Source organism: Brassica oleracea, chromosome C5 (assembly GCF_000695525.1).
Source record: "Brassica oleracea var. oleracea cultivar TO1000 chromosome C5, BOL, whole genome shotgun sequence".
In the NCBI taxonomy this organism is placed as follows: Eukaryota; Viridiplantae; Streptophyta; class Magnoliopsida; order Brassicales; family Brassicaceae; genus Brassica; species Brassica oleracea.
In genome coordinates this window covers 3,101,620-3,126,883 of record NC_027752.1, presented here as the reverse complement: position 1 = coordinate 3,126,883, position 25,264 = coordinate 3,101,620, and the positions used below count along the sequence as shown (strand labels likewise).

General features: G+C 35.4%; 5 protein-coding genes across 5 annotated transcripts; 4 read left to right on the top strand and 1 right to left on the bottom strand.

Annotated features, from left to right (window-relative positions):
* The first annotated feature begins 194 nt into the window (after positions 1 to 194).
* Positions 195 to 2,455, top strand: LOC106343113 (UDP-D-apiose/UDP-D-xylose synthase 2). The gene is made up of 9 exons (XM_013782246.1): positions 195 to 589; positions 701 to 793; positions 868 to 975; positions 1,066 to 1,180; positions 1,254 to 1,387; positions 1,475 to 1,576; positions 1,672 to 1,764; positions 1,858 to 1,993; positions 2,098 to 2,455. The coding sequence occupies exons 1-9, from the start codon at positions 314 to 316 to the stop codon at positions 2,208 to 2,210; spliced, it is 1,170 nt and encodes a 389-aa protein (XP_013637700.1). The 5' UTR covers positions 195 to 313; the 3' UTR covers positions 2,211 to 2,455.
* A 321-nt stretch (positions 2,456 to 2,776) lies between these two features.
* LOC106295190 (vacuolar protein sorting-associated protein 41 homolog) lies at positions 2,777 to 8,703 on the bottom strand. Its single transcript, XM_013731025.1, has 19 exons — positions 8,160 to 8,703; positions 7,726 to 7,998; positions 7,476 to 7,655; positions 7,103 to 7,366; positions 6,868 to 7,000; positions 6,687 to 6,777; positions 6,489 to 6,591; positions 5,901 to 6,004; positions 5,720 to 5,813; positions 5,375 to 5,530; positions 5,232 to 5,294; positions 5,065 to 5,130; positions 4,636 to 4,836; positions 4,462 to 4,539; positions 4,254 to 4,373; positions 4,047 to 4,127; positions 3,851 to 3,936; positions 3,550 to 3,631; positions 2,777 to 3,447 (listed from the first exon to the last, which is right to left on the bottom strand). The coding sequence occupies exons 1-19, from the start codon at positions 8,421 to 8,423 to the stop codon at positions 2,971 to 2,973; spliced, it is 2,916 nt and encodes a 971-aa protein (XP_013586479.1). The 5' UTR covers positions 8,424 to 8,703; the 3' UTR covers positions 2,777 to 2,970.
* A 9,901-nt stretch (positions 8,704 to 18,604) lies between these two features.
* LOC106292930 (cyclin-dependent protein kinase inhibitor SMR2-like) lies at positions 18,605 to 19,259 on the top strand. Its single transcript, XM_013728599.1, has one exon. The coding sequence runs from the start codon at positions 18,669 to 18,671 to the stop codon at positions 18,999 to 19,001; it is 333 nt and encodes a 110-aa protein (XP_013584053.1). The 5' UTR covers positions 18,605 to 18,668; the 3' UTR covers positions 19,002 to 19,259.
* An 817-nt stretch (positions 19,260 to 20,076) lies between these two features.
* LOC106293912 (histone H2B.2) lies at positions 20,077 to 20,979 on the top strand. Its single transcript, XM_013729545.1, has one exon. It carries the CDS (start codon positions 20,077 to 20,079, stop codon positions 20,821 to 20,823), a length of 747 nt encoding a protein of 248 aa, XP_013584999.1. The 3' UTR covers positions 20,824 to 20,979.
* A 2,917-nt stretch (positions 20,980 to 23,896) lies between these two features.
* Positions 23,897 to 24,757, top strand: LOC106343182 (uncharacterized protein At1g08160). Its single transcript, XM_013782329.1, has one exon. The coding sequence runs from the start codon at positions 23,954 to 23,956 to the stop codon at positions 24,575 to 24,577; it is 624 nt and encodes a 207-aa protein (XP_013637783.1). The 5' UTR covers positions 23,897 to 23,953; the 3' UTR covers positions 24,578 to 24,757.
* The last annotated feature ends 507 nt before the right edge of the window (positions 24,758 to 25,264 follow it).

Sequence of the window (25,264 nt, the reverse complement as noted above, 5' to 3'; positions counted from 1 at the left end):
GACAACAAATATCAAATATCTACAGATCAAAGGATAATTAATTATGGATCAGTAACAAATATCTCCAAAAACTTCATCCTCTAGCATTAATTCCACGTGGGAGTGTGAGTAATAGGCGTTGAGACTTGAGACTGGTAGTTTTTTTTTTTTTTTTTTTTGCTATACCGACGAACCCAAAAGCATCCATCATCAATCCCTCCACATGTCTTTATAAACATCTCTCTCTTCCACACCCATTTTGATTCCATTGTTAAGAGATCATCACGCGGCTTCCCTCTCTCTCTCTCTCTTTCTTTCTCCACCGACTAAAGCAATGGCGAACGGAGCCGTTAGATTGGATCTGGACGGAAAGCCGATCAAGCCGCTCACGATCTGCATGATCGGCGCCGGAGGTTTCATCGGCTCTCACCTCTGCGAGAAGCTCCTGACCGAGACTCCGCACAAGGTCCTCGCGCTCGACGTCTACAACGACAAGATCAAGCACTTGCTCGAGCCCGATACTTCCGAGTGGGCCGAGAGGATCCAGTTTCACCGCATCAACATCAAGCACGATTCGAGGCTCGAGGGACTCGTGAAGATGGCGGATCTGGTAATCTTGTTTTATTGTGTGCATTTGCTTCTTCGAGATTGTGATGATTACACACTCAGATCTGAATTGGATTTTTCAACTTTTGATCTGTTGTTTGTTTTTGCGTTGCAGACGATTAATCTCGCTGCGATTTGTACTCCGGCTGATTACAATACGCGTCCGCTTGATACTATCTACAGCAACTTCATCGATGCTCTCCCTGTGGTATATGTTTAAGATATGTTTACTTTGTGAAATGTGATAGGGGATGCTTAAGATGAGTTGTGTGGTGAATGTAGGTTAAGTACTGCTCAGAGAACAACAAGCGTCTTATTCACTTCTCCACCTGTGAGGTGTATGGGAAAACTATAGGAAGCTTTCTTCCTAAGGATCATCCTCTGCGTCAGGTCTGCCTTTTTCACTCTGATGATCATGTCATTAGTTGTTTCTTCACCAGTCACAAATGATGCTAATGATGATCGTCTTGTTTTCTACAGGATCCTGATTTTTATGTACTCAAAGAAGATACATCCCCTTGCATTTTTGGCTCCATTGAGAAGCAGAGGTGGTCATATGCTTGTGCGAAGCAACTGATTGAGAGACTCGTCTACGGTATGCAGTTTTTTTTCTTTTACAACGTAGCTAGAGTCAGAGAGGTTCTCATTTCTTTTGTTTGTGGTTGCAGCTGAGGGTGCTGAGAACGGACTTGAGTTCACCATTGTAAGACCGTTTAACTGGATTGGACCTAGGATGGACTTCATCCCTGGCATTGATGGTCCTAGCGAGGGTGTCCCTCGTGTCCTGGCCTGCTTTAGCAACGTAAGTGTATACAGTCTCAGTCCAATAACCCGACTTCTTCTCGTGGCTGCATCTTAATTGTTTTTACTTTTGTTGGGATACTTTCAGAACCTTCTGCGACGTGAACCTCTGAAGCTTGTGGATGGTGGAGAATCACAGAGAACCTTCATCTACATCAAGGATGCTATTGAGGCTGTCCTCCTGATGATTGTGAGTTTCATTCATTGCTTATCCCTGCTGATATTTCGTTTGTTGCACTATTATCAAAGAAATTGCATCTGAATTGATTGGGTGATCTTTAACAGGAAAACCCAGAGAGAGCCAATGGGCGTATCTTCAATGTAGGTAACCCAAACAATGAAGTGACAGTAAGACAACTTGCTGAAATGATGACTAAGGTGAGAACACTTGTTCACAAATAAGACTCTGGTTGATTTTGGTTTATACTATGGCACGCTGAAATGCTACAAAACAAAAAAAACATTGGACAGGTCTACTCAAAAGTCAGTGGAGAGACAGCAATTGAGAGTCCAACGATAGACGTGAGCTCCAAAGAATTTTATGGAGAGGGTTATGATGACAGCGACAAGAGAATCCCAGACATGACCATCATCAACCGTCAACTTGGTAATCTCCTCGTGCTCTGTCTCTTCAATCATAACCAAACCAAATTGTTGATCTGATACTTTTTTGGTGAGATCTGATACTTTTTTGGTGTGGACAATGATTAGGATGGAACCCGAAGACGTCTCTTTGGGACTTGCTTGAGTCGACCTTAACTTACCAGCACAGGACCTACGCTGAAGCCGTTAAGAAGGCCACCTCAAAACCAGTCGCATCTTAGAGGTGGTCTATCATCACCTCGAATCATTTGGTGGCTACTTCCTTTTCTTTCTTTTTTTTAATACACCCAGTATTCCCTTAAAACAGGCCATTCTAAGCGAGTGATATATATCATGGTCGTTGGTTCTAGTTTGCGCGTTATTGCTTATATAGTATATGCTAATGTCTTTAATTTCGTTGTTGAAGCTTAATATCTTTGTACTTTGTCCAAAACTTAAAAAAAAAAGAATGGTTTGTTCAAAACTATAACGTTCATTTGTTACATACATCTCTCTGGTGAATTCCATACTTTAATTGCAAGGTTGGTGAATATATATGATCTTATTTGGAAACACATCCGTGTCTAACCAAGATTTTAGTAACTTGGTTTCCTAATGGATATCACAAAAAGTACATGAGAAAATACCCTATCATGTGCTGAAAAAAACCTATCATGTGCTGAAAAGAAAACAACCAGAAAAATATACAATACAGCTAATCATGAGAAGACAAGAAGACAGCCATTTTAAAGCATTTTTAGGGTACTTGTATTATTTTTTTACCTGAAATGCATAAAATAGCTTGAAATTCCATATGAACGGGAATTTTTTTCACAAACTCTGGCATACATTATATTATTGGTTCTTCAATGTATATCTCGCCTCTCTTTTCTTTTGTTGTTATAATTTAGACTACAATCAAGGAAATTTTCCTTCTTTTTTAAAAAGAGAAAAAAAAAATCGAAGCACACCAAAAAAATATTTCACAAACACATTCAGTCGCTACCGAGCGGACGCAGCAGCGGCAGTAGTACATAATATGCACCGTAACCGCGACCTCCCGGACCTGTCTCCATCATTACTATCATCTTCTTCCTCATCCTCAGTATCTTCCTCCTCCACACCATTATCGTAGCCGTATCCATATCCCGAAGAACCTTTGGCTGTCTTATTGTTGCTGTCGCTGAAGGCAGCATCCATGAGACACGTCATGTGGTAAGCATGACAGCAAAAGAAGACCACCACGGTGTCCCCTCTTATCGACACCGGGTCGAAGCACATGCAACAACGTGTGTCCCCTCGTGTCTTCGACTTCACCTCTGTCATCTTAATGCTCAATGATTTATCTACTACCATTCTCTGTGAGATTGATCGATTGTTGTCTTCTCTCTTTCCACGGGAATCGTCTTCTTCGTTGCTAAGGCAGACCCCACGTCTCGCCTCGTTGAAGCACTTGACCAGAAGATTCACAATGTCCGTCTGTAAAGTTCCACATGTATCAACCCCACAACGTCAAATTCACTGGAGACTGTTCTAGACTAACGAAAAGAGGTACATTGGTGACACACACTAGATTTGTACCTTGAGAATGTCATTACAACCGTGTCTTAGAGATGTCTCGGTTCTGTAATCTGTCACGATTTTGACCAATCGATCCCTTAATCTGATAGCAGAAACAATGAGGGAATATTATTTTGGTAACCAAATGATAAAAAGAAAATCACGTGATTCAGTCAATGCTCTGTGTGCACACATAGATTTGTGTACACCAAAAGGTTTCGCATCACATAGAAGAGCGGCCAATGTATACTTAAGGAAGAATATGTGACTGAACTAACTCGAGAATAAATATCAGCAAGGCAGGGTAATAGTTAAAACTAACCGAGGTATTTCCAAGCCATTTGGGACCATATTAACTATGTAAAGAGGGTCAAGGTTGCCAACCGTGTGCTCCAACAGCAAGCCCACCTGAAATTGGTGGAAAGGAACAGATGTTTAATCCAAAGTAATATAAGGACACGAGTTTCCTAGAATGGAGGTTGATTTGTGATGATTTGATTAACAGACACTGTTTTTACCATCTCGGGCTTGTTCAGACATTGTTTTATCAGTTCTTCCCAGAGATCATCGTCGTGCTGCATGGACACAAATTCCACAGCCTGCAGAAGATCGATCAATTTTAAATACCATAGCTCGTATTATTTAGAACCACTCAGTAAAACATTAATTAGTGATTACAGAGAATGCGGAAAGAAGACAAGTTACTTAAGTATTAAGACAATTACCTCTTCTATATCCCCCAGTTTATTAATGATGACAGCAAGAGCTTGTTTTGCATTTCCCATCCTTCCCAGGACAAAAACTTGCTCTCTTAGCAGATCTTTCTTGACACAAAGTTCATATGCCTGAGATTTTGCAGCAAATCAAGTTCATATAGACATAACCTTGAAATAGTTCATTTCAGTCAGTTGTCTAGCTTGTAATGTTGACTACCTTTTCTAACTTGTAATGTTGACTGCTACGTAGGAATGGAAGCAGCATCTTTGTATCGTATTCCGCATATAGTTCTACCTGCAGCATGTATATATTTAAGAAAACATTCAAGCAAAAAGGAGAAAGAGACAGAAAATATTCAATCTATACATTATTGAGTTAAAGTACAAATACCTGCATATCATGATAATCCTTCCCACCATCTGGACTGACTTGAAATAACGCATGCAGATATAAGTACAAGTAATATCTTGAATCACATTTCTTGCCAGCTTTCAAAAGTTGTGGGACCACTTCCGATGGAGCAATCAAATCCCTGTTTTGGATAAACAAGGCAGTGGCACGCTTGCAATCAAGCAGCATTAACTGGACAACCTACATAAGATAAGGGAACGAATCACCGGTCAGTATGACAACATTATGGGAGTTCTATATGACATCCGAGCAGTGAATCTAAGAAATCCGATTATGAATTGTGAATTCAGGAACCACTACGTCAAGCTAACACTAACGATGGTTAAGAAATTTAGATCGTCAAAGGAAAGCCCTATGTAGTGCTTTCAGTAGGTCTCAAACTGTCCAAAAAAATAAATCCTTGTATACCTTTCCACGAATCGCCTCATGCAAGTTGTATTTCTCAATGAAGTCGAACACTTCTGGTTTGAGAAGCTGGATTAAAATAAGGAAAGGAACATTTTAGAGGACTGTCCACGGAAGAATCAGGGTAAAATAGTTTAAAGAAATTTATCACTGTATTAGCACACACGTACATCAGCATATAGGGCGAAGGCTTTCTCGTGCTGTCCATCAATCACATACAGCTCTGCCAGCGCCTGATAAATGAAAGAATAAAACAACTCTGACTCTGCACATGTCAATAAATCTCAAGCTTAACCTGAGAGACAATGCTGACCTCTTTGAGGGCATCAGTCATTGAAGATGTGTTCAACTGAGGCTCTATTGCTGAGATAACAGGCAAAGCAGAATATACTGAACGTGGCCAAGATTTAACGGTGGACAAAAGCTCTTTATGGTATGAGGGGTTTGTTGCCAGTGCCACTAGAGCAACCTGCATCATAAACACAAAATAATTCTTACGCCAAACCGTCTCAAAAAATATTTGGTACGAGTGAAAAAAAATTAGATTAAAAATGTTCCAAATTTCTATCATATTGTCTTCCATTAGTTCTTTGCATGGAGGGATAGTGACACGAAAGAAGTGGGATGAGTTCGTACAGAGTAGTTGATATATACAAACCTCATACACAGTATCCTTGAGCCTTGGGTTATCGGTAGGCATATAGGGAACAAGGACAGGCAGCTGGCGTAGTTGAGCAAAATGGAAAACCCACCTGACAAGAGAACACACAATATCAGATATGTAAACAATAACCAAAAAACAAACGCTTAGCAAATATGAGATACTAATTTGTTCAAACCTCTCCCAGGCTGAAGCAGATCCTCGTAACAATTTTGGGCACAAAGATGCTGCTTCAGCATATTTTCTTTCCACAATCAAATGATCAAGATACCCAGCACCCACCTAATAAGTAAAAACGTTAGGTTAAATCAGATATCATTACACCCAAAATGACACCGACAAAAGAAAATAGGTTGGTCAAGGAATACAAGATGACCCGTAAAATAAATATCGTTAATGTTAAGAGTTTTTTTTTTTTTTTTTGATATTCTTCTTCAAAATCTCAGACGATTCTTCTTCGAAATCTCAATGAGAATACGCTATAAAGCGTTTTCAAGTCGAGTCCAACCGTACTTAGCCGAGTAGGTGTGTGAAACCATATATAATGTATAGACAGACACGTTTGACACTTGACAGTAGTTTTCTCGACCAAGAACTGCTAGGCTTATTAAACCATTGGAACAGAGAAATGTTTGATTAAATTCATGAAGGGCTCTAGGCTATGCATTTCATCCAATTTTAGTAGAGAAAAGTGTAGAACAAAATAAAGAATCATAGTGCAAAGACAAATAAAAGACTTAGTCACTAATTATTTATGAACAAGTACCTTATCAATTAGTTCGTTTCGTCCTTCACCAGCCTCGACAGCTGCTAGTGCTTTCTCGTGGAATCCATGTTGCAAAAGCCAGTTAATGTGATCTTCAGCGTCCCTAACAAGTAACAAACCACGTAAGAGACCCTTAGCGTTGATTTACAAAGAACTAGAATAACATGGACAAAAGAAACAGCGACTACAAAGATCTACCTGGGTTTTGCAATCACAACATCCTTTGGAGACACGATATAGTACAGTGGTTCATCACCAGCCGCCCACTGTCCCCCAGCATAGCTACTACCTACATTCGTTTCAAATTTTCAAGTAAGTACTGAAAGGCAGGCTTTCATTCCCCCAAGAAAACAAATTACTTTCCAAACAAAAATCTAACCTGGGAAAGGAGCATGAGCAAGGGAATAGTCTTTCGCCTTGTAATGCTCAAAGCCATGTACCGGAAGAGCATCCATTGTAAGTTCATCACTGTTCCATGATACAATGCGTACTTCAGGCCTCTGGGCATTTCCCTGGATCATTTAGAATCAGACTCAGCAACAGTCCAAAAGGAGAAGCAAAAAATGTTCCTATTCTTCACATGCAACACCTAGTCAACCACGAGGAGAGAATACCTGACGAGATAGAGTAGTGGTGCTGCTAATTTCTTTCATGCCATCCTCTTCAGTGGGTATATATGCAAGAATAACTAGAGAATCACCAAAGGGAGCAATCCCTGAAATGAAATAGCTAGTTTGGAACGACGCCACAATGTCCACTTGGTTTAGACTAGACATCTGAACCTGCCTATATGTTCCATATGCTGGTTTTTGCTGGTCTGATTTAATTGAAGCAATTTTGACAGATGTTCCCCAACCAATCACAAGAAGAGTGTCATCCTAGAAATAATTAAAAGCATATATCCCTTTAAATCAAAAGCTGTTACATATGAACACGTTAAGATGAATGTAAAGAAGTAAACTATGTATCAAGTTACCCGAGACCAACCTGCCAAACCAAGTGGGGAAGCAAAGCCTCAGGCCGGGGGCTTCCTCGGGGTCTTTCAATAAAAGTAACACGCTGATCTTTGGCTGTATCATAAACTTTAACACCAGTATCATTAGCCCACGCAATGAGACTTCCTCTCCATTTCACAGAATGGATTGGACCTTCCCCAGAATGCAGCACCTACAAGGTCACCCTCTATCAAATTCACGATATTGCAAAAAAAATTAACTCTACACAGATTCTCACAAACCTGATCTTTATAACCAAACCACTTCTTCGAGTTCATATACAAGTGACCAGCCAAGCCACCAGCTACAAATCTCTTCGACTGCTTCTTGGTGTAATCCGGATCCAAGGAAATAGCCTTCATGGGGCGATGATAATCAAACCTCATCTTCTCATCATCAGTGAAAAGGCTGTTTATAACAACAGAGCCATCGTCTGAACAGCTTCCGATATACTCTCCCTCACTGTCAAAGCTTAGGTCATTAACCGGGGCCGTGTGGGCACGAAACTCTTTAACCTGAACCAACGAATCATAAACCAAAAACAAAATTAAACTTAAACCGAACTAAGATTTGACAATTAGATAGATTAAGCGAACCTAATGAAATGCAATTCGTTTCATCGTATGAACAATCAAACCACCAGCGCATTAAAAATCAAATTGAGAGGAAAACTCGCCTGATTCCCGAGGAAATCGAGGATGTGGACCGTTCCGTCGTGAGTACCGAGAGCGATCATCCTCGCGGCAACGGCGATGCAGGAAGCAGCGTCGTTGGAGAGCAAAGAAGGTACGTTGCCTCCCATCCGCTGGTATTTGAGGCGAGGCTCCTCCTCGCCCTCTTCTTCTCCGTTCTCTTCCTCCTCTTCTTCTTCTTCATCTTCCTCCTCCTCCTCCCTTTCGTCATCTCCGTCAACGCCGTTTTCAGACGGAAGCGAAGCCATTACTACCACCGTGCTAACTTATTCCTCCTCCTCCACCGATCAGAATCTGGAAACAATCTGCAGATCTGCTTCCTTCTTCTTCAAAATTATCGTGCAGGTTTTGGTATCGGTTAACAGATTAATTTAATTGTTGGGCCGATGACAGAGTGTGAGAAATTATTTTTAAAAAAAATGAAATTTAAAAAGTTGAAAATTTTGATTTAATGATTTGGAAGGCGACAAAGGAAAAGGTGCCATGTGTGGGATCGGAGTGTTGCCTCTTTTTTTTTTTTTTTCCATTCCTTTTCAATTTAGATAGAGACGTCAGACGTGGTGTAATGTAACCCATTCGCACCAGAAATTTTTTAACAGAATGTGAAGCTCAAGATTTGCGGTGAGCGCCTCCGACCCAAGATCAGTCCTCTTATATAAGCCCAACATTGGCCCAATTTACCAATAAATTCCAATATGCATTAGCCTTTTGTATCTTATAACTAAATTTGTTCATCTTTACAAGCCTAAAATATTTTGCTCAGAGAGAAGATTAAATGAAGGGCGAGGAGCCCGTTGCGCGTAGCGAGCGGATGTAGCCAAGTGGATCAAGGCAGTGGATTGTGAATCCACCATGCGTTTCAATTCACGTCGTTCGCCCGTAAGGGATAGGAAACATTCTAGCCAATTTTGATTTAGAGAGGAACGATTCCCTTGTCTGAGAACCGCCATTCCCGAGGAGTTGTCCGTGACGAATTCCGATTCAGTAGCTATCAGTTCTGGCGATGTGAAAAGATCGAATTCTTGAAAACGAGCGAACTTCAATCAGGGTCCAAGCCCGCAGCCCGAGTCCGTCCAGCTCTAAAAATTAGCGGACTTGGACTTAGTTTTATAAGCCCAAAAAAAATTGGGTCTTTTCGAATTAAGCCCATTTGGGCTTTGGATATTTTGGACCTAAGCCCGATTGGGCTAAGGCCGGCCCGAAAACCCGAAATTTTATATTTTAACTTAAATATTATCGTTATTGCAATCCAAACGATTATTTGTATTGGCATGTTATTTTGATATTTTTATTCACTCTAATAAAGCATATATAAAAGTTGTTAATGATTTTATTGTTTGATCATTATTAGTACTAGATCTCGATCCGCGCAACCGCGCGGATTTTTGTTTTCATTTATTTTTATATAAATATTTTGTTTTCAATTCAAATTTGGTATATATTATAATATATATGTGTCTATCAATTTTTAAAACATAATAAATTTACTGTATATTTTTTTCATTGAATAGATTGTTTCATACTTTCATATGTATTTGTATCTTCTTCTATATATATATATATATTCGGATTATTATTTCATCATTAAAATCGTAACTGTATATATAAAGATTAGTAAAATATTGTTTTATTGTCATATTCAAAGATATTGTAACATTTCACAAATTTATAAAGTTTTTAAAAAATTAAACTCTTCGCTTCATAGATTTATACTATCGAGTAAATAATTAAACATTTAGTTTTTGTTTAATTTTTAAAATAAACTATATGGTTTAAAATTTGTTTTCATTGGTTTTTTTTTTTTTTGACAACAAACATTTACAGACTCATATAGACTCTGTAAACCAGATAGGTAACTCTGCATCCATGTAAACGACGAAAGACGGTTACTATCCGCCTTTAAATTCTTCGTCTGAGGTACATGAACGATTTCTGAGTTGAAGAAACTTCTTTTCAAAAGCTTGATGTCTTCCAGGTAACTATCGAATGTTTCGAAATACGGTTGTTTTCATTGGTTTAAGGTAGTAAAGATTAATCATTGTTAGATAGTATGATTTTTGTTATTTAAAAAAATTTTTTATAATTTTAAAAGTTAACATCGACAAATATTTAAATATTTAGCATATAAAGTTATAGTATTACAACATTAAATTATATCTATTTAATTTATACTATCTATAAATCCAATTGATCATCTATTGTTTAAATCCAATTATTGATAGTCCAATAAAAATTTCTGGTAGGCCCAAAATTTAAATAATAAGATTAGATATTAAATATAACGTGACTTTCTATAAATATGTCCATTAGGTCCATTTTTTAAAAAATCACACATTAATCAAAGTTGTGACTTCTATTTTAATATATAAGATATAACAACTTTAGTATTTTATAACATAAAAATGAAATAGAAGTATATAAATGTTTTATATAATAGTGTCCATATGTTAAACATATATATAAGATAAATTATTTCCTTATATTTTGGTTTTCTTCGTATTTGTGGTTATATGTTTTGTTTTAATATAATTTTGATGATAGTAGAATAAGTAGTTTTTATTTTTTAGGTGTTGGACTGAAGTACGACTTGGATCAAATAATAAGTCTTCAAAATTAAAGTACATATGAAGGTAAATAAAGTTTAGCAAAAGAAAAACGCACAGCACTTACGTTTTCGTCTAAAATACTAAAATCATTGTTCTTTCTCTCGCATGTGACCTTCTAGGCTTCTACTTTTTTCCTTTGTGATTTTCGATGAGTTTCAAAAAAAAAAAATAGTGGTATTTATTTACAAATTGTGAGTTGAATGTTTTCTTGGTAATGTTATTTTATATAGTAGATAATAACTCGCGCTACGCCGCGGGAATCTTCATATATTTTGTTTTTAGCTGTTATTTTAGTATCATATTTCGACTGATATGAATTAATAATTTAAACAAAAAAATAATATATTTAATTTAGTATAAAAAATTTGAACATAAATATTTATGGATAAAACTAAAACTTAAACAAAGGGTAAATATGTGCTTTCATAATATCAAGAACATGTTTATTATTTTGTATTTGGTATCAACTCTCATATTTAGTCTAATTTGGATATAAACCTAAACCTTTCAAAATAAAAGAATATCACTATTAACTTGTATGTATACTTCTTTTTTAAGTTTTGTAGTTCGAATATATCACTTTGATTTATAAATTTAATCTCATATATTGTGTAACATTTTTATATTTACTATAAAAAAGCTTGTGTATCTCTCACAAAAGTTATTTTGTTATCATTGTCAATGCCACACTCCCTCTTGCTCTATTTCCGCAACCTTTTATCTTCTATATTTTTGTCGTGGAAACTTTGATTATTTATATTATATCAGTTTGCACATTTCATTATATCTTCCGTATTTCATTGTAACTTGTAATATGGAAAATATGCAAACTGATATAATGTAAATAATTAAAGTTTTTATCTAAGGAAATCAATATCTAATATTTATTTTTGTAACTTGATATATATACAACTATTTTAGATAGAATAGACAAATTAACTTGAAATAATTTAGAACTGCTGTAAAATTGTTCCTTAATTCATAGCTTCGATGCATCCACCTTCTCAATGCTTCATCCGCATTTTCAACGGGGCCACACATATACTCTACTACTATATCTGCAGTTTATGAGTCAAATCACTTACACCTAACCACAAACAAAGTCTGGACATTCCAAAGACAAAATAAATGCTCTACTCTCCAATCTTTCAATTCAGGATCAATAAACCGGTTCACCAAAAATTCAAAATCACCTTGTAATCTACATTTTCTGAAACAGAGATCGCTCGAAGATCCCATACACATCAAAAACCATACACATTGTATCCTCCCTTGTGAAATAAAGTTAGATGTAATCACATACACATCGCAAAAACCATCTTTCACTCTCTGGTTCAAGTCTGTGTCGGTGACCGGAGCCTTAACCTTAAGGCTAATCCGCTTAGCAGCATCAAGCTGAGCTGCATATGCATTCTCTGTCGGATAAGGATCAGACAAGCTGATTGCCATAGATAAATGGGCTTGATACTTTCTCCTCAGTCAAATTGAAATAAACACCATCCATAGCCGCCGCAAGATCACATTCTAGACGTTGCCGAAACCTAACGAATAGACATATAAAGTAAGAAATGGGCTCGAGCTAGAGCTACTGAATAGGGGCGGGATCGATCATCGGTCTAGGCGACTCGTCTAACCTGTGATGGTCTCCGAATCCGCAGCCAACACCACTACTTCCTCCGATGTGGAATTTCCAAAGGATGCTTCATCTTCGGCATCATTCTTCAACGACGAACTGATCTCTCTCTCTCTCTCTCTCTCTCTAAGTCTCTAGTTTATTCTCCAATTCATCATGGGCAAATCAAAGAATAAGAAAATGTAAAACACCACACGATGACATGGAAAAACGAAATGTTCTTATTGGTGCTACAACTTTTTTCATTTATTGACATGCCACCTCCTCAGACTTCTAAAAAGCTGAGGTGTCAAATGCTGGAAAAAACCTTGTGCTATTACTGTGTTGATTGTCACATTTTAAATTTTGCAAATGTAAATTCTTTTTTTATGTACAACGTGTTTTTTTTTCAATATACAAAGTATGAAATGTTTGACCATGTTTATCATAAATTTTGTTTTCTTATATGTTTAGTTTTAATTTATATTTGATTATTTAAATCTTATTAAATTTGTTTTTTTTTACAATATGTTTTTAAAGCATACGAAAAATAAAATATTTTTGATAAAAAAGAAACGTTTAAACTCATTTTATATTTTGAAACAAAAAAATGAAACTGTTTTTTTTAATGAAAATTTACATGTATTAAAACGATTAAAGTGACAATGACAAATTATTTTCCGAAAAGCCAAAAAAAGCCCGAAAAGCCAAAAAAACCCGAAAAGCCATATAGCCCTATAAAAGCCGGGTCAGGCTTTGAATTCTAGTCCCAAAATATTTTAGGGCCGGACCAGACCGGGCTAAAATATTTACGGGCTTAGCGGGTTTGGGTCGGACTAGCCCAAATTGACACCCCTAATTATTATGATACTAGATATGGGTTCGTGTGATGCAGGGTTTTGTTTGATATTTGAATTTTATAAAGAGCATAAAACGTGAGAAATTTTATTATTGCAGTTTTAGTATTAAGATTAAAAAAACTCGTTTGGCCACGTAAGTTGTGGATAGTATTTCTATTTAAATAGTCGTGGTGTCTATACGAGTTAATAACAACTTTTGTACTTAAGGCTAGAAAAAATATTTCAAACCCGGAGATTCAAATCAAACCAAAGCCGAATAAGTAAGAATTAGAGTGAAATACCAAAAACTTGAAAGTTGAATAAAGCCAATGAGTCAATGCAATGTCATACTCTTACTTCAGTTCTTTATTTAATGTTTCCATTAACTTGCTATGTTATTCTTCTTGTTTAACATATTTTGATGTTTTCATGGTCATTTACTGATGTCTGTGTTATCATTATAAGGTCAAAGAATTTTGTGTGTGCATGTGCTATTATTTATATGCCTTGATTTGCATGGTCGATGCAAATTTAGTTGTTCAACCAATAGAAAACAGTTTAAATCAGCATTTTTACCATGTAACTTAGAAGTAATGAAACTATGAATACTTTCAAAATTTGGATATTGATTTGATTCTTGTAGCTACAAATATATTGTATGATGAAGGACATCTTTCTTCTTAATCTTGATTGTAAGAATAATTGTTTATAAGCAAAAATATACTGACACACATGATAAATTAATGACAACTAAGTTTTGTGGTAAATAATTTTATTAGTATATGTTATAATAGAGCTGAAGAAAACATAATCGTAGATATCTTCTAATTTTATTTTAAATATATGAAATTTAATTTTAGATATATCTTTTGAATTTTTATTTTCAGTTTTTAATATGATTATTCGATGTTTTTTTCATGTTGGATTTACAGTTATAATTTTAAAAAATAAAGATTAGAATGATGAAGATAATGATAGTAAAATTTATATTCATATTCATATTCTTTAGATATATATAATTATATATAATTATTTTGTTACAGTTGTAATTGAATATATAAAAACATAGAAAAACTGATGTAAGACTACGATAATATGGTAATAAGAACGTTTTTATTTAACTGATCTAATGTCAAATAATTTCTAAATTAATTTTCGCTTCTGATATTTTCATGAAAAATAAAATTCGTAAAATAGTACTAGTATATAATTATAAATATGGGAATTATGTTTCCTTTTATAATTTTGTGTTTAAAGTTTTCTAAAAAGGAAAACATCTATTAAAATAATATCTTTTACTTCGTAATTATCTTGAACTCATTTCTTTTTTAAAAATACTACTATTAAATATTTTATAAATACATAATCTTATTATATAAAAAGGAAAACTACTATTAAACACAATCAAATATAGTCATTTATATTTATGCTACATAGAATAATAGTGATATTTACTTATGTACGACAACATCAAATAATTATGACAGCATCTAGCAAAGATAATAGTAAAAATAATTGGAGTTTTACCAAGGAAAACCTCACCTGATATTTTTTCGTGTATCTATTATTAAGTTTGGTGATAAAATATGAGAGATTTCAATCCTATATACTGTATAGATGTGAGCATTTGTTTGGGTAATTCTTTTTGGTTTATGATTTTTAAACAGAAAGTTAACTATTTAAATAGGAAATTTGATTAGTCACTAAAATTTGAAATAATTATCTTACAAATCTTTTTTCTTAGGATTTGAGTAAAGGAAAACTATCATTAAACACTATTTTACAAAAAAAAAAATTGGTTTATTATATTTCAAAAGGATAATTACTATCAAATATTATTTTACAATTATTTTTTCTTTATGATTTTAGAAAATGAAAATTAGCATTGTAAAAGTATTTTTGGTATATGATTTGTAAAAAAGAAAATACTTTAGAAAAGAAAACTAATTTTTAAAATATTGTTTTTGTTATTAACTTATCTTGTAAAATTTATTAATCATGATATATTTTAACACATGTCACAATTTAAATAGAAAATTACTATCAAATAATTTTTTACAATAATTGTTTTTGTTTAGGATTTTAGAAAGAAAAATTACTATCAAATATTTTTTATACAATTTGTTTTGTTTAGGATTTTAGAAAGGGAAAATTACTATCAAATACTTTCTAAAATTAGCTTTTCACAATTCGGTTTTGTTATTATCATGTTACATTTATATATTATTAACTAGGGTAAGCCCGCGCTACGCGCCGGATATGTTGTACGTGTAATATATCAATATATATATTTTATAAATTATAATTGTTTGAGATTATAGGTCTGTGTTTTAAATGGATATTTGTGTTTCTTTCGTTCTTTATATTTAGATCATTTTGCCATATTTTTATGGTTTTTATAAGGATGAAATCACAATTCATATGATTAATATATAATTCAATGTTAGGGGTTATGGGTTGTTTCTTATGAATGGTCTAAACTATTTTTTATTTCCTAATAACGAAACGATTTTCGTAACACACGGATTATATATCTAAATTTGTTAAACTTATAAAATTTATCCATAATTGATGATTTTTTGTCTTTTTCATAGGTTTCAAGAAAAAGTTTAACTATCATTTGTAATTTTAAAATAATTATACTTTTAGCTTAATATTTTCGTTAGAATACAGTAGTTTAGTATGTTTTAAGTTTTATTTTGTATTTTTGATTTTGGTATCTTATAAGAGATTGTAACACATTTTTTTTTAAACTAACACATTTAAGTTTCGCCAATTATTTGTTTAAAGATAAAGTTTAATTCGATGGCTAGATAATTCAAAATAAGTCTCATGTGCAAATAAACAAAACATGGAACAATGTACAAAGAAACTTAGAGAATGATGTGAGAATATTTATGAGGAGACTTCTAGTAAATCTTCTTGTGTTTTGGACCTGATATTTCCGCCTAAAATTTTAAGAAAATTTTATTTTTCCAATGAAATATTATTTGTTTCAAATAAAATAAAAGAATAAATTTAAAATTTTACATAATAATAATTTTCTAAAACTAAAACTGAAAATCTAAAAATCTAAAAATAAATCATGAATCCTAGTTCTTTTGAAAAAAAAAGAAAAAAAAAACTCTGGTTCTCTCAACTTATTTTTTCTCACCGTCACACAAACTCATTTCAGATCTTTAGCCGCCACGCCAGATCTCTCTCCCGTGCCTCTCTCTGACACCGGAGCTCTCTATCTCTAGTCGGACCTCTCTCACGCTCCCTCCTCTCTCTTGCTCGCCTTCAGGACTCCTCTCTAGCCGGATTTTCTCTCTCGTGTCGGACCTCCCTCACGGTTAACTCTCTCTCTCTCTATGTCTGTGTCTGTGTGTGTGTGTCAGTTTTGATTCAGATTTGGTTTTGTTGGTGGTGGAGGAGGTTGGACATGAAGCCTGACGGAGGAGGCTCCTCGCCGTGATTTTTCCGACGTTTCTTTCCATCCCAGCAACCTCAGTAAGTTGGATAGTTATTAGATGTTTATTGTTGCCTACTAAAACAGTTTCATTACAGTCTCACAAAGTTTTTAACTTTTGATGTTGTTTGTTTGTTATCTATTGCAGATTGAATCATCTGGTGGCTATTGTTCAGAAGATAAACTATAGATTTTCAAAGGTTCAAACTTTGACGAAGGAGGATGGAGAAGAAGCCGCCGGCGGTGGAGGCTTCAGCGGGAAGGACGACGGCGAGCAGACAGCGGTAATCTTTCCTCAGCCTCTTCCATTGTTCATATCCAAAGTAGTTTTTTTCTTTCTGGGTTTGTTTCTTTTGTTTCAATGAGTTTTCATTTGTTTATGCTGAGATCTGTATTAATGTTTCCAAAGTTTTGTGGTTTTTTTTGTTTTTGTTTTGATGAATCGGCATTTGGGGTTTTGAATGTTTATGCAAAGAGAAACTTTTATGGTGTTTAGAAAAAAACTTTTATGATTTGAGAGATTCCGGGCTTGTGTGTGTTTTGATCTCTTTATGTTGTGATTGTGACATATCTCAGGCAGTGTGGTTGATCTATGGGCTGGTTGAATCGAACAAACAAAAGGCCCAAATAAAACAATACGGCTGATCGAAAAGCGAAGATAGGTGCGACAACTTGCGTTAAATGAAGTGCTGCGTTTTGGCAAGCGGGACACGTGTCGACACTCCAGGACTCGACTTTGTGATCTGGATGGTGAGGTGGCGCAACAGGAGGGAGACAAACATTTTTTTTATATATATAGATTATGAGATAGTTTAACATGTGAGAATCTTAAATATATAATTGTCATGTGTCGCAATCATGTTAATTAATAACTTTGAAGAACCAAGTTTTATATAATATAATATGTGATGGAAAATAAACTATCTATATTATTTATTTACATGCACAAAAGATTATTTTTTTGACATAAAATAAAACCATTCCGTTAACCGGATGGTAAAAGACATTGTTTAATGGGCAGTTTTAGCCAAAGTATAGGCCACTCTATGGCCCTGTTCGTTTACCTATCGCGCGATCTGCGACTGATCGCATGTCGAAGGTTGTTGTTCATTTTGTTGTTGCGTAACATACGACCTGCGATTGGTCGCATATCGCATGTCGCAAGTCGCAGGTTGTTGTTTGTTTTGATGCCGCGCGACTGATCGCACGACCAGTCGCGGGTTCTCATTGTAGTCGTCCGAAAAAACAGCGACTAAAACTTAAGAAAATTTTGATCGCGCGACTGGTCGCAGGTCGCAGATCGCAGGTCGCGCGACACGTAAACGAACATAGTTTTAGTTGCAGGTCACAGGTTTAGTCGCAGGTCGCAAGTCGCAGGTTGCGCGATACGTAAACGAACGTAATCTTAGTCGCATGTCGCAGGACACGTAAACGAACGGGCCTATTGAAGAAGGTAAAGACAATTAGAATATAAGACTTTGTTTAATGGGCTATTTTAGCTAAAGTATGAGCGACATATATGAAAAAGCCCTTGGATATTCTGAGCCCATTAATAAATATCTCTTCGGATATTGGTTAACTTGGGCAAATTTCAAACACAAGTGGAGGATGACATGGCAGTAGTTGATTGGCTTAGACAATAGGTTGCGAAACGCGAATAAAAGTCCAAGGAGAGTCGGAAAGTAGACACATCAATTATATGAAAATATCATATTTTTAAGCGATGAAATGGGTATCCTATGCCAAGCATTTGTACGTATTTAGCCATACACATGAGACTTATTTTGGATAAGCTTTCTCCGTTAGCTTTCAGTATTTTGATCAAAAATTTGAAAATGACAATTAAGTTGCACAAAAAGCATTGAATATATCCGAATATTCAATCAATATATTAATACATGGACATTTAGCAAAATACAAACTCTTCATCCTTTTGATCAAAAAAAAAAAAAAAAAAAACTCTTTATCCTTTTCTCTCTGTGACCATGTCCAAGGTTCTCGAGCCCCTAGAAGAAGAGAAAGTAGAACATAAACCAAGAAAACAAGAAGAAGAAGAAGAAGAAGAAGAATCGAAGAACGAAGAGGTGTTAGGATCTCTGTGTACACCAACATCAAGTGATCATAAGATTCCGGAGGTGGATACTTGTCCTCCGGCGCCAAGAAAGCGACCGCGTGAGATTTCTCCGACAAAGAAGAAAAGATTGTCTAAAGATCTTCGGTTCTTTGAAGCCACCGACGTTGGGAGCCACGAGGTGGAGACGTTATTTGTTCATGACCCAATCCCTGTCCGTAAGAAACGGAGGAGTAATAGCGCCTGAATCCTTGCTGTGTTTCTTCTTCTTCTCCACAAACTTGATTGTGTAGATTCATTGATCCTTTCTATACCTATACTATTTAACTCGTTTCGTGTTTTATTTATTTCTTTTGATGGGATTGTAACTCTGTTTATGTACAGAGTTTTTGTTAATATATATCGATCTTGTGTTTGTCTCTTACAATTTGATTATCATGTCTCAAAACATGATATGGATTTTTGTTTGTAAGATTTAGCAATAAAATAACTTAAGAGAGAGTAATAGTGGGTGAAGTTTTATTTTTCTTAAACAGGGATCAAAATTAAAAATAAATAAAATAAATGTAAAAGTACAAAAGAAAAAGAGTTCTCAAATTTTAGTGTATTTGCATTATATATACGCAATTTTTCCTCTAATTAAGTCAATACCATAAATCCACACATGAGATCTTTATTGATAGACACAAAACTTGTCGAACTCACCTAATTTTCAAGTCAAAATTTTATACTCTCGAGATACTGCTAAAATACATGTTATCTTCTAGTTAATTTGATTTTATTACATTAGAATTTTATCATAACGTTAAAGTTATATAGTAATAGTTAGAACTCCATTTCGAGATAGTATCTCAGTAATACTACTAATGATGTTTTCTACACATTTTGTATGTTTGTATATATCTCGACATACTTTTTTTTTTTTGTCAATATCTCGACATACAAAATGGACATGTTTGCATTTTGCATTATTTTTTATTAATTGATTTAATCAGATAAAATGATATTTTTACTTCTTGTGGGGAAAAATAGCTAGAGTACATATTTGTGTCTATATCATATACAAGTAGGTGACTGATGACTAAATTCAGCGGCAGCGCTGTTTCTCTAACTCTAATTTCTTTTTGTAAGGGTAATTCACCTTAATAAAGTTAACTTTTTTTGTACAACCACCACGTAGTTGGCAGTTGAGCACCAACATTACAATCTTGAACGACACGTTTCACCACATGTCAATCCAAGAATTACCGTTACACAAAACCCGACAAGCCTTCTTTTATTTAACCGCAGAACATTATTACGGTTTTACTAACGAAGACGATATGGCGCCGAAAAAATCAAAGAAAGTGGTTTCTGTGACGAAGAAGAAGAAAGTAGTAGAGGAAACAATCAAAGTAACCGTCACGGACGGAGTTCCAAATGTTACCACCGAGACCGACACACAAGAGACACAAGAGCTAGAGACACAGGATCTGCCGTTGTCCATTCCTGTGGAAGAAGAAAACATTACTAGGGTTGAGATTCCGGTCGATGTTGGAGATGACCGGTCCCCACCGCCATCTGAAACCGTCGCTCCCGCAAGTGAAGGCACCGTGAAGGAGACCCATAAGGTTGAGATTCCGGTGGACGTTCGGGATGATCGGTCCCCTCAGCCGCCTGAAACACCCGCTCCAGCAAGTGAAGTCCCTTCGAAGGAGACCCATAAGGTTGAGGAGAAGGAGGGGAATAAGAAGAAGAAGATGTTAAAGAAGAGGAAGAAGAATAGGTCGGAGGTAGCCGGAGATGAGTACAAGAGATATGTGTATAAGGTGATGAAACAGGTGCATCCGGATTTAGGGATATCGTCAAAGGCTATGACGGTGATTAACATGTTCATGGGAGATATGTTCGAGAGACTAGCGGTGGAAGCGGCGAAGTTAAACGACTATTCAAAGCGGAGGACGTTGTCTTCTAGGGAGATCGAGGCAGCGGTGAGGCTGGTTTTGCCTGGAGAACTTAGCCGACATGCCGTGGCTGAAGGCTCCAAAGCTATTAGTAACTTTGTTGCTTATGGTGCCAAGAAGCGTTAGTTTAATTAGTATGTCTCTTGTTATTTCCTTTTCTCCAACTTAACCGTTAGGTTAGGGTAAGGTTTAACTTAGTAGGGTTTCTAGAGTTGTCTGTTCTCTATGTGTGTTTGTAATAATGTCGCTTCGTTCTAGTTTTGTGTCTTCTCTTTTGTAAAATACGGGTTTGCTTTCATATTTGAAGAAATAGTTTAAAAAACAAACTAAGTGACTTGTGAGTTTTAAGACTTTTTGTATGTACTCTAAAAAATATGATGCTTATTAGACCATGATTAACCTGGAGGATTAACCCGGAGTTCTCAGATTAAGAGCAACTCCAATGGTGTTACTCATCATTGAAATCCTTGTTTGAATAGTTAAGGACTCTAATCATATTTGTTAGTCCAATGGTGTTATCCACTATAAAATTCTTAAGAATAAAATATAATTAAATTTGTAAAACATTTAAAAAATTTTAAAAGTAAAAAAATTGTAAAAAATAGTTTCTGTTACGTTGTTGGTTTTACTTAAAAGCAAACATAAAGTTTTAGCGAATGAACTAGCAAGGTTACGTTACGTCTCTCGAAACTATATCTCCAAGATTCTAAGTTATTACAACCACCATATAAGATAAAAGGGAGGGTTGGTATATTTGATCAAAACAACAGAGAATGGTTAGATTCAGTTCATATATTTGATCCATGTGAGAGAGTACTAGTACTACTAGTCTAGTAGAGAAGCTTGTAAACGAACCTCTTGATATGATCAAGTATCAAAAGCCTTGCCCCTGGTGCTGGTGGAATGTTTACTTCTTGCTCTGATTGTTTCCTTCACCTGAAAGAAGAACAAAAACCCGTGGTAAGTAAAAAGATATGTATACTCTTTTTGTATTGGTTCATGAACAATCAATCAATCACCTTATACATTGTTCCTGACGCAACAGCGTAGCAAACAGCCCAGGAGAGTGCGTGTGCAGGCTTTACTTTCAAGCCTTTGCTCACAAAAGCGTACGCCAACCCACCACCTGAGGCTGAGACCATGTTGCAAAGTTTGTCAAAACCCAATCAGAAACAACGTCTGTAACAGGTTTTCATCAAATCAATATCACCCAAAGAACAAATCTTGAAGATTCTCAGACAAGGAAATATAAACAGGGATCAAAAAGTTGAGTGAAGAAAGAATGAAACTTTACGCAGCCGTAAGATCATCTTTGCCTCTGATTCCTTTCATTATGTGTTCAATTCCTAGACGACGAAAACAACAAAGAATCGAATCGGAAATAAGAAAATAGCAAACCCAGACGAAAACCCTAATTCGATTAAAATCCCTAATTCGATTTGAAACCCTCATTCAAGTAAAATCCCACAATCGAACCGTAAAAATTGATGAAATCAACATGCATCAACTCCAAATGCAAAGATAATGAACTAAAACGCTCTGATTTCCCTTCAACACGGAAGATCGCCGAATCACCTTTCGTTTCGCCGGAGGAATTTTTTTTCTGTAATTGTCGCGACTTCTTTTTTTTTTTCTCTCCTTACAAAACACGACCCTGACCCTCACCAATCGGGCTTTGCCAACTCATCAAGGACCAAATCCTTAATCTCCTTAGTTAAGGACTCTTTCTTAACTTATGATTTTTTTATATTAATATTTTAATCAATCCCGAGTAAGAATTAATGCTAAGGATCTACTTAAACCCCGCGTTGCCGGTGGTCTAAGAACCTCATCCTAAGAACCCCGGGTTAATCATGTTCTTAAGTGTATATCTTTTGGTTTCTATGTACGTTATGTACGTTGTAGTCTCCATTTTATTCGTTCCGGTAGTGATTGGGTTTAAGAGCACCTCCAATAGAGGGGCAATGTTTTTATCCGATCCGGTAAAACTACTGGTTAAGTGGTCGGCGGTTGAACCGGATTTTCTATTTATAAATAAATAAATCTAAATAATCATGTATTTACACTATATAAGACCTAAAATGTAATTATACATATAATATGTTCTATATTCTCTTTTATTAATTAGATAATAAACAATAATTATAATTTTAGTTATATAAACAAGTGAATACTATATCAACTAAAATTGATAAAAAAAAACAAATGAATGACTGTTTAAATTACATATTTATTTATTTTTACAACTAAAAGTCTTAAATTTTATGAATATAGCAAAATGAAAATAAAATATGAGACTCAAAAAGAGATTTTTTAAACGTTTTTAAAAAAATATATATATAATCAAGAGAAAACTAATTAAATAGTAAAAAATCAAACATTAATTATGGAATATTATATTTTAATAACAACTGGAAATACAATAATTATATTTTTACTTCTGTAGAACCGGGGTTTGAAGTTGAATCGGATCACCGGTTTTACCGGTTTTTAGCTGGTTTCACTGATTTTTCTTAAATTCGGGTTTTAAACTGAACCGGACTCGGCTTCTTTCACAAGTCACGGGCGGACCGGTTCGACCGACCGGTCTGGTCCGGTTCAACCGGCCGGTCCGGTCCGATTTTCAATACCTTGGTTATTGGAGGGTTCTAACACAAATTTTCAAAATTAAAAATAATTCAAAAATACAAAAAAGTAGTAAATGTGTCAGAAAAAGTCATAAACTGTCAGAGCATGATTAATGGAGGTTTTTAGAGTAGGGTTCATTAGCGGAATATAAGAAACCGTCTCTTGATTTTTAACTAAAAAAGCTAAAAACCTTTAAAAAAACTCAATGGCGATGTGTCACTTTTATACTAATTCAAATTAAAAAGGTAAATAAAAATTAATTACTTAAATTAATTGCAATAAAAACATTAATAATTTGATTTTTTAGATACTTAATAAGGTTCTGATGGTTGTGGATGCTCTGAGGCCTGAGATTACAAGAAGCAAAGAATTAGAACAAATAAGCAAAAAGTATGAATCTTCCAACTTACAAGATTTCTTAATTAATTCACAAGCAATACCGAATATTTAAAGAATTACATGAATAGTTTTGGGACTAATCCTTACACAAAAGCAAAGAATCTAACTATCTGTGTTCGTCACCTTATATAACGTAGCAAAACAATCAGACTAATCATTGCTCTCTATCTTTTCATAACAATTAACCAGAAATATACCTTTCCAAACGAGTACACAACCCTCTCTGGCAATGGTTCCTCCAAAACCACCGCCTCCACGACCGCAACATCAACCTCTTCCTGGTAGGCGTTTGAACCCTATCATCTGCATCATTGTCGCCCTTGTCCTCTTAGGACTCCTCGTAGGTCTCGCAATATTAATCACATACCTCACCCTCAGGCCAAAGCGTCTCGCCTATACCGTCGAAGCCGCATCGGTCCAAGATTTTGCCATAGCCAAGGACGATCACATTAGCGCCAAATTCAACTATGTGATCAAATCATACAACCCTGAGAAACACGTCTCCGTGAGATATCACTCCATGCGAATCTCCACGGCTCACCATAACCAGTCCGTGGCTCACAAGGAGATATCTGCTTTCAAGCAGCGTCCCAAGAACGAGACGAGGATTGAGACGCAGCTTGTGTCACACAACGTGGCATTGTCTAAGTTCAATGCCAAGGACTTGAGGGTTGAAAAGATGAAAGGGGTGATCGAAATGGAAGTGTATATAACGGCTCGAGTGAGCTACAAGACGTGGATTTTTCGGTCGAGGAGACGTACGTTGAAGGCTGTTTGTACGCCGGTAATGATCAACGTTACGGCGAACTCGTTGGATGGATTCCAGAGAGTTTTATGCCGAACTCGTCTTTAGTTTAAATTACTTAACAACTTGATTGGTTCTATTTGTGTGCTTATACGTGTGTCAATTTTTCTGTGTGCCCTTTATTGATTATCTGTATGTGTGTCTTTCTCTTTTTAATTTTCTGATGTGGTTTTTATTCTTGTATGCATTCATTACCAATACTGTTCATTACACTGTCTTTACATCTAATCTATTAAAACAGGAGTACAAATAGAAAATGACCCTGATTTTTTCTCAGTAATTACAATTATATGCCATTGATCAAAACACAGTAGTTTTACATTTTCTCTAACTCATTAATTCCTAATATTATGTTTTACACTAACCATGTCACATTATATTCGTTGGACTTGGTTCTTATTTATCGAAACTATGACACTACAAGAAAACACACCGAATTCCGACGGACACCAAGGTCGTCGGAAATTTGTGACGGAATACTGACAAATTTCCGACCAAATCCAAAAAAATTAAGTCGTCAGAATTCCGTCGGCCATTTCCGACGGAATTCCGACGAAATATGGTTCGTCGGAATTTTCCGACGACTTTTCGACGACATTCCGATAAAAAATGTAACCGTTGTAGTCGTCGGAAGTTCGTCGGTATATTCCGACGAATTTCCGACGACATTCCGATTAATAGCAAAGTCGTCGGAATTCCGTCGGTATTTTCCGACGGAATTCCGACGAACCATGT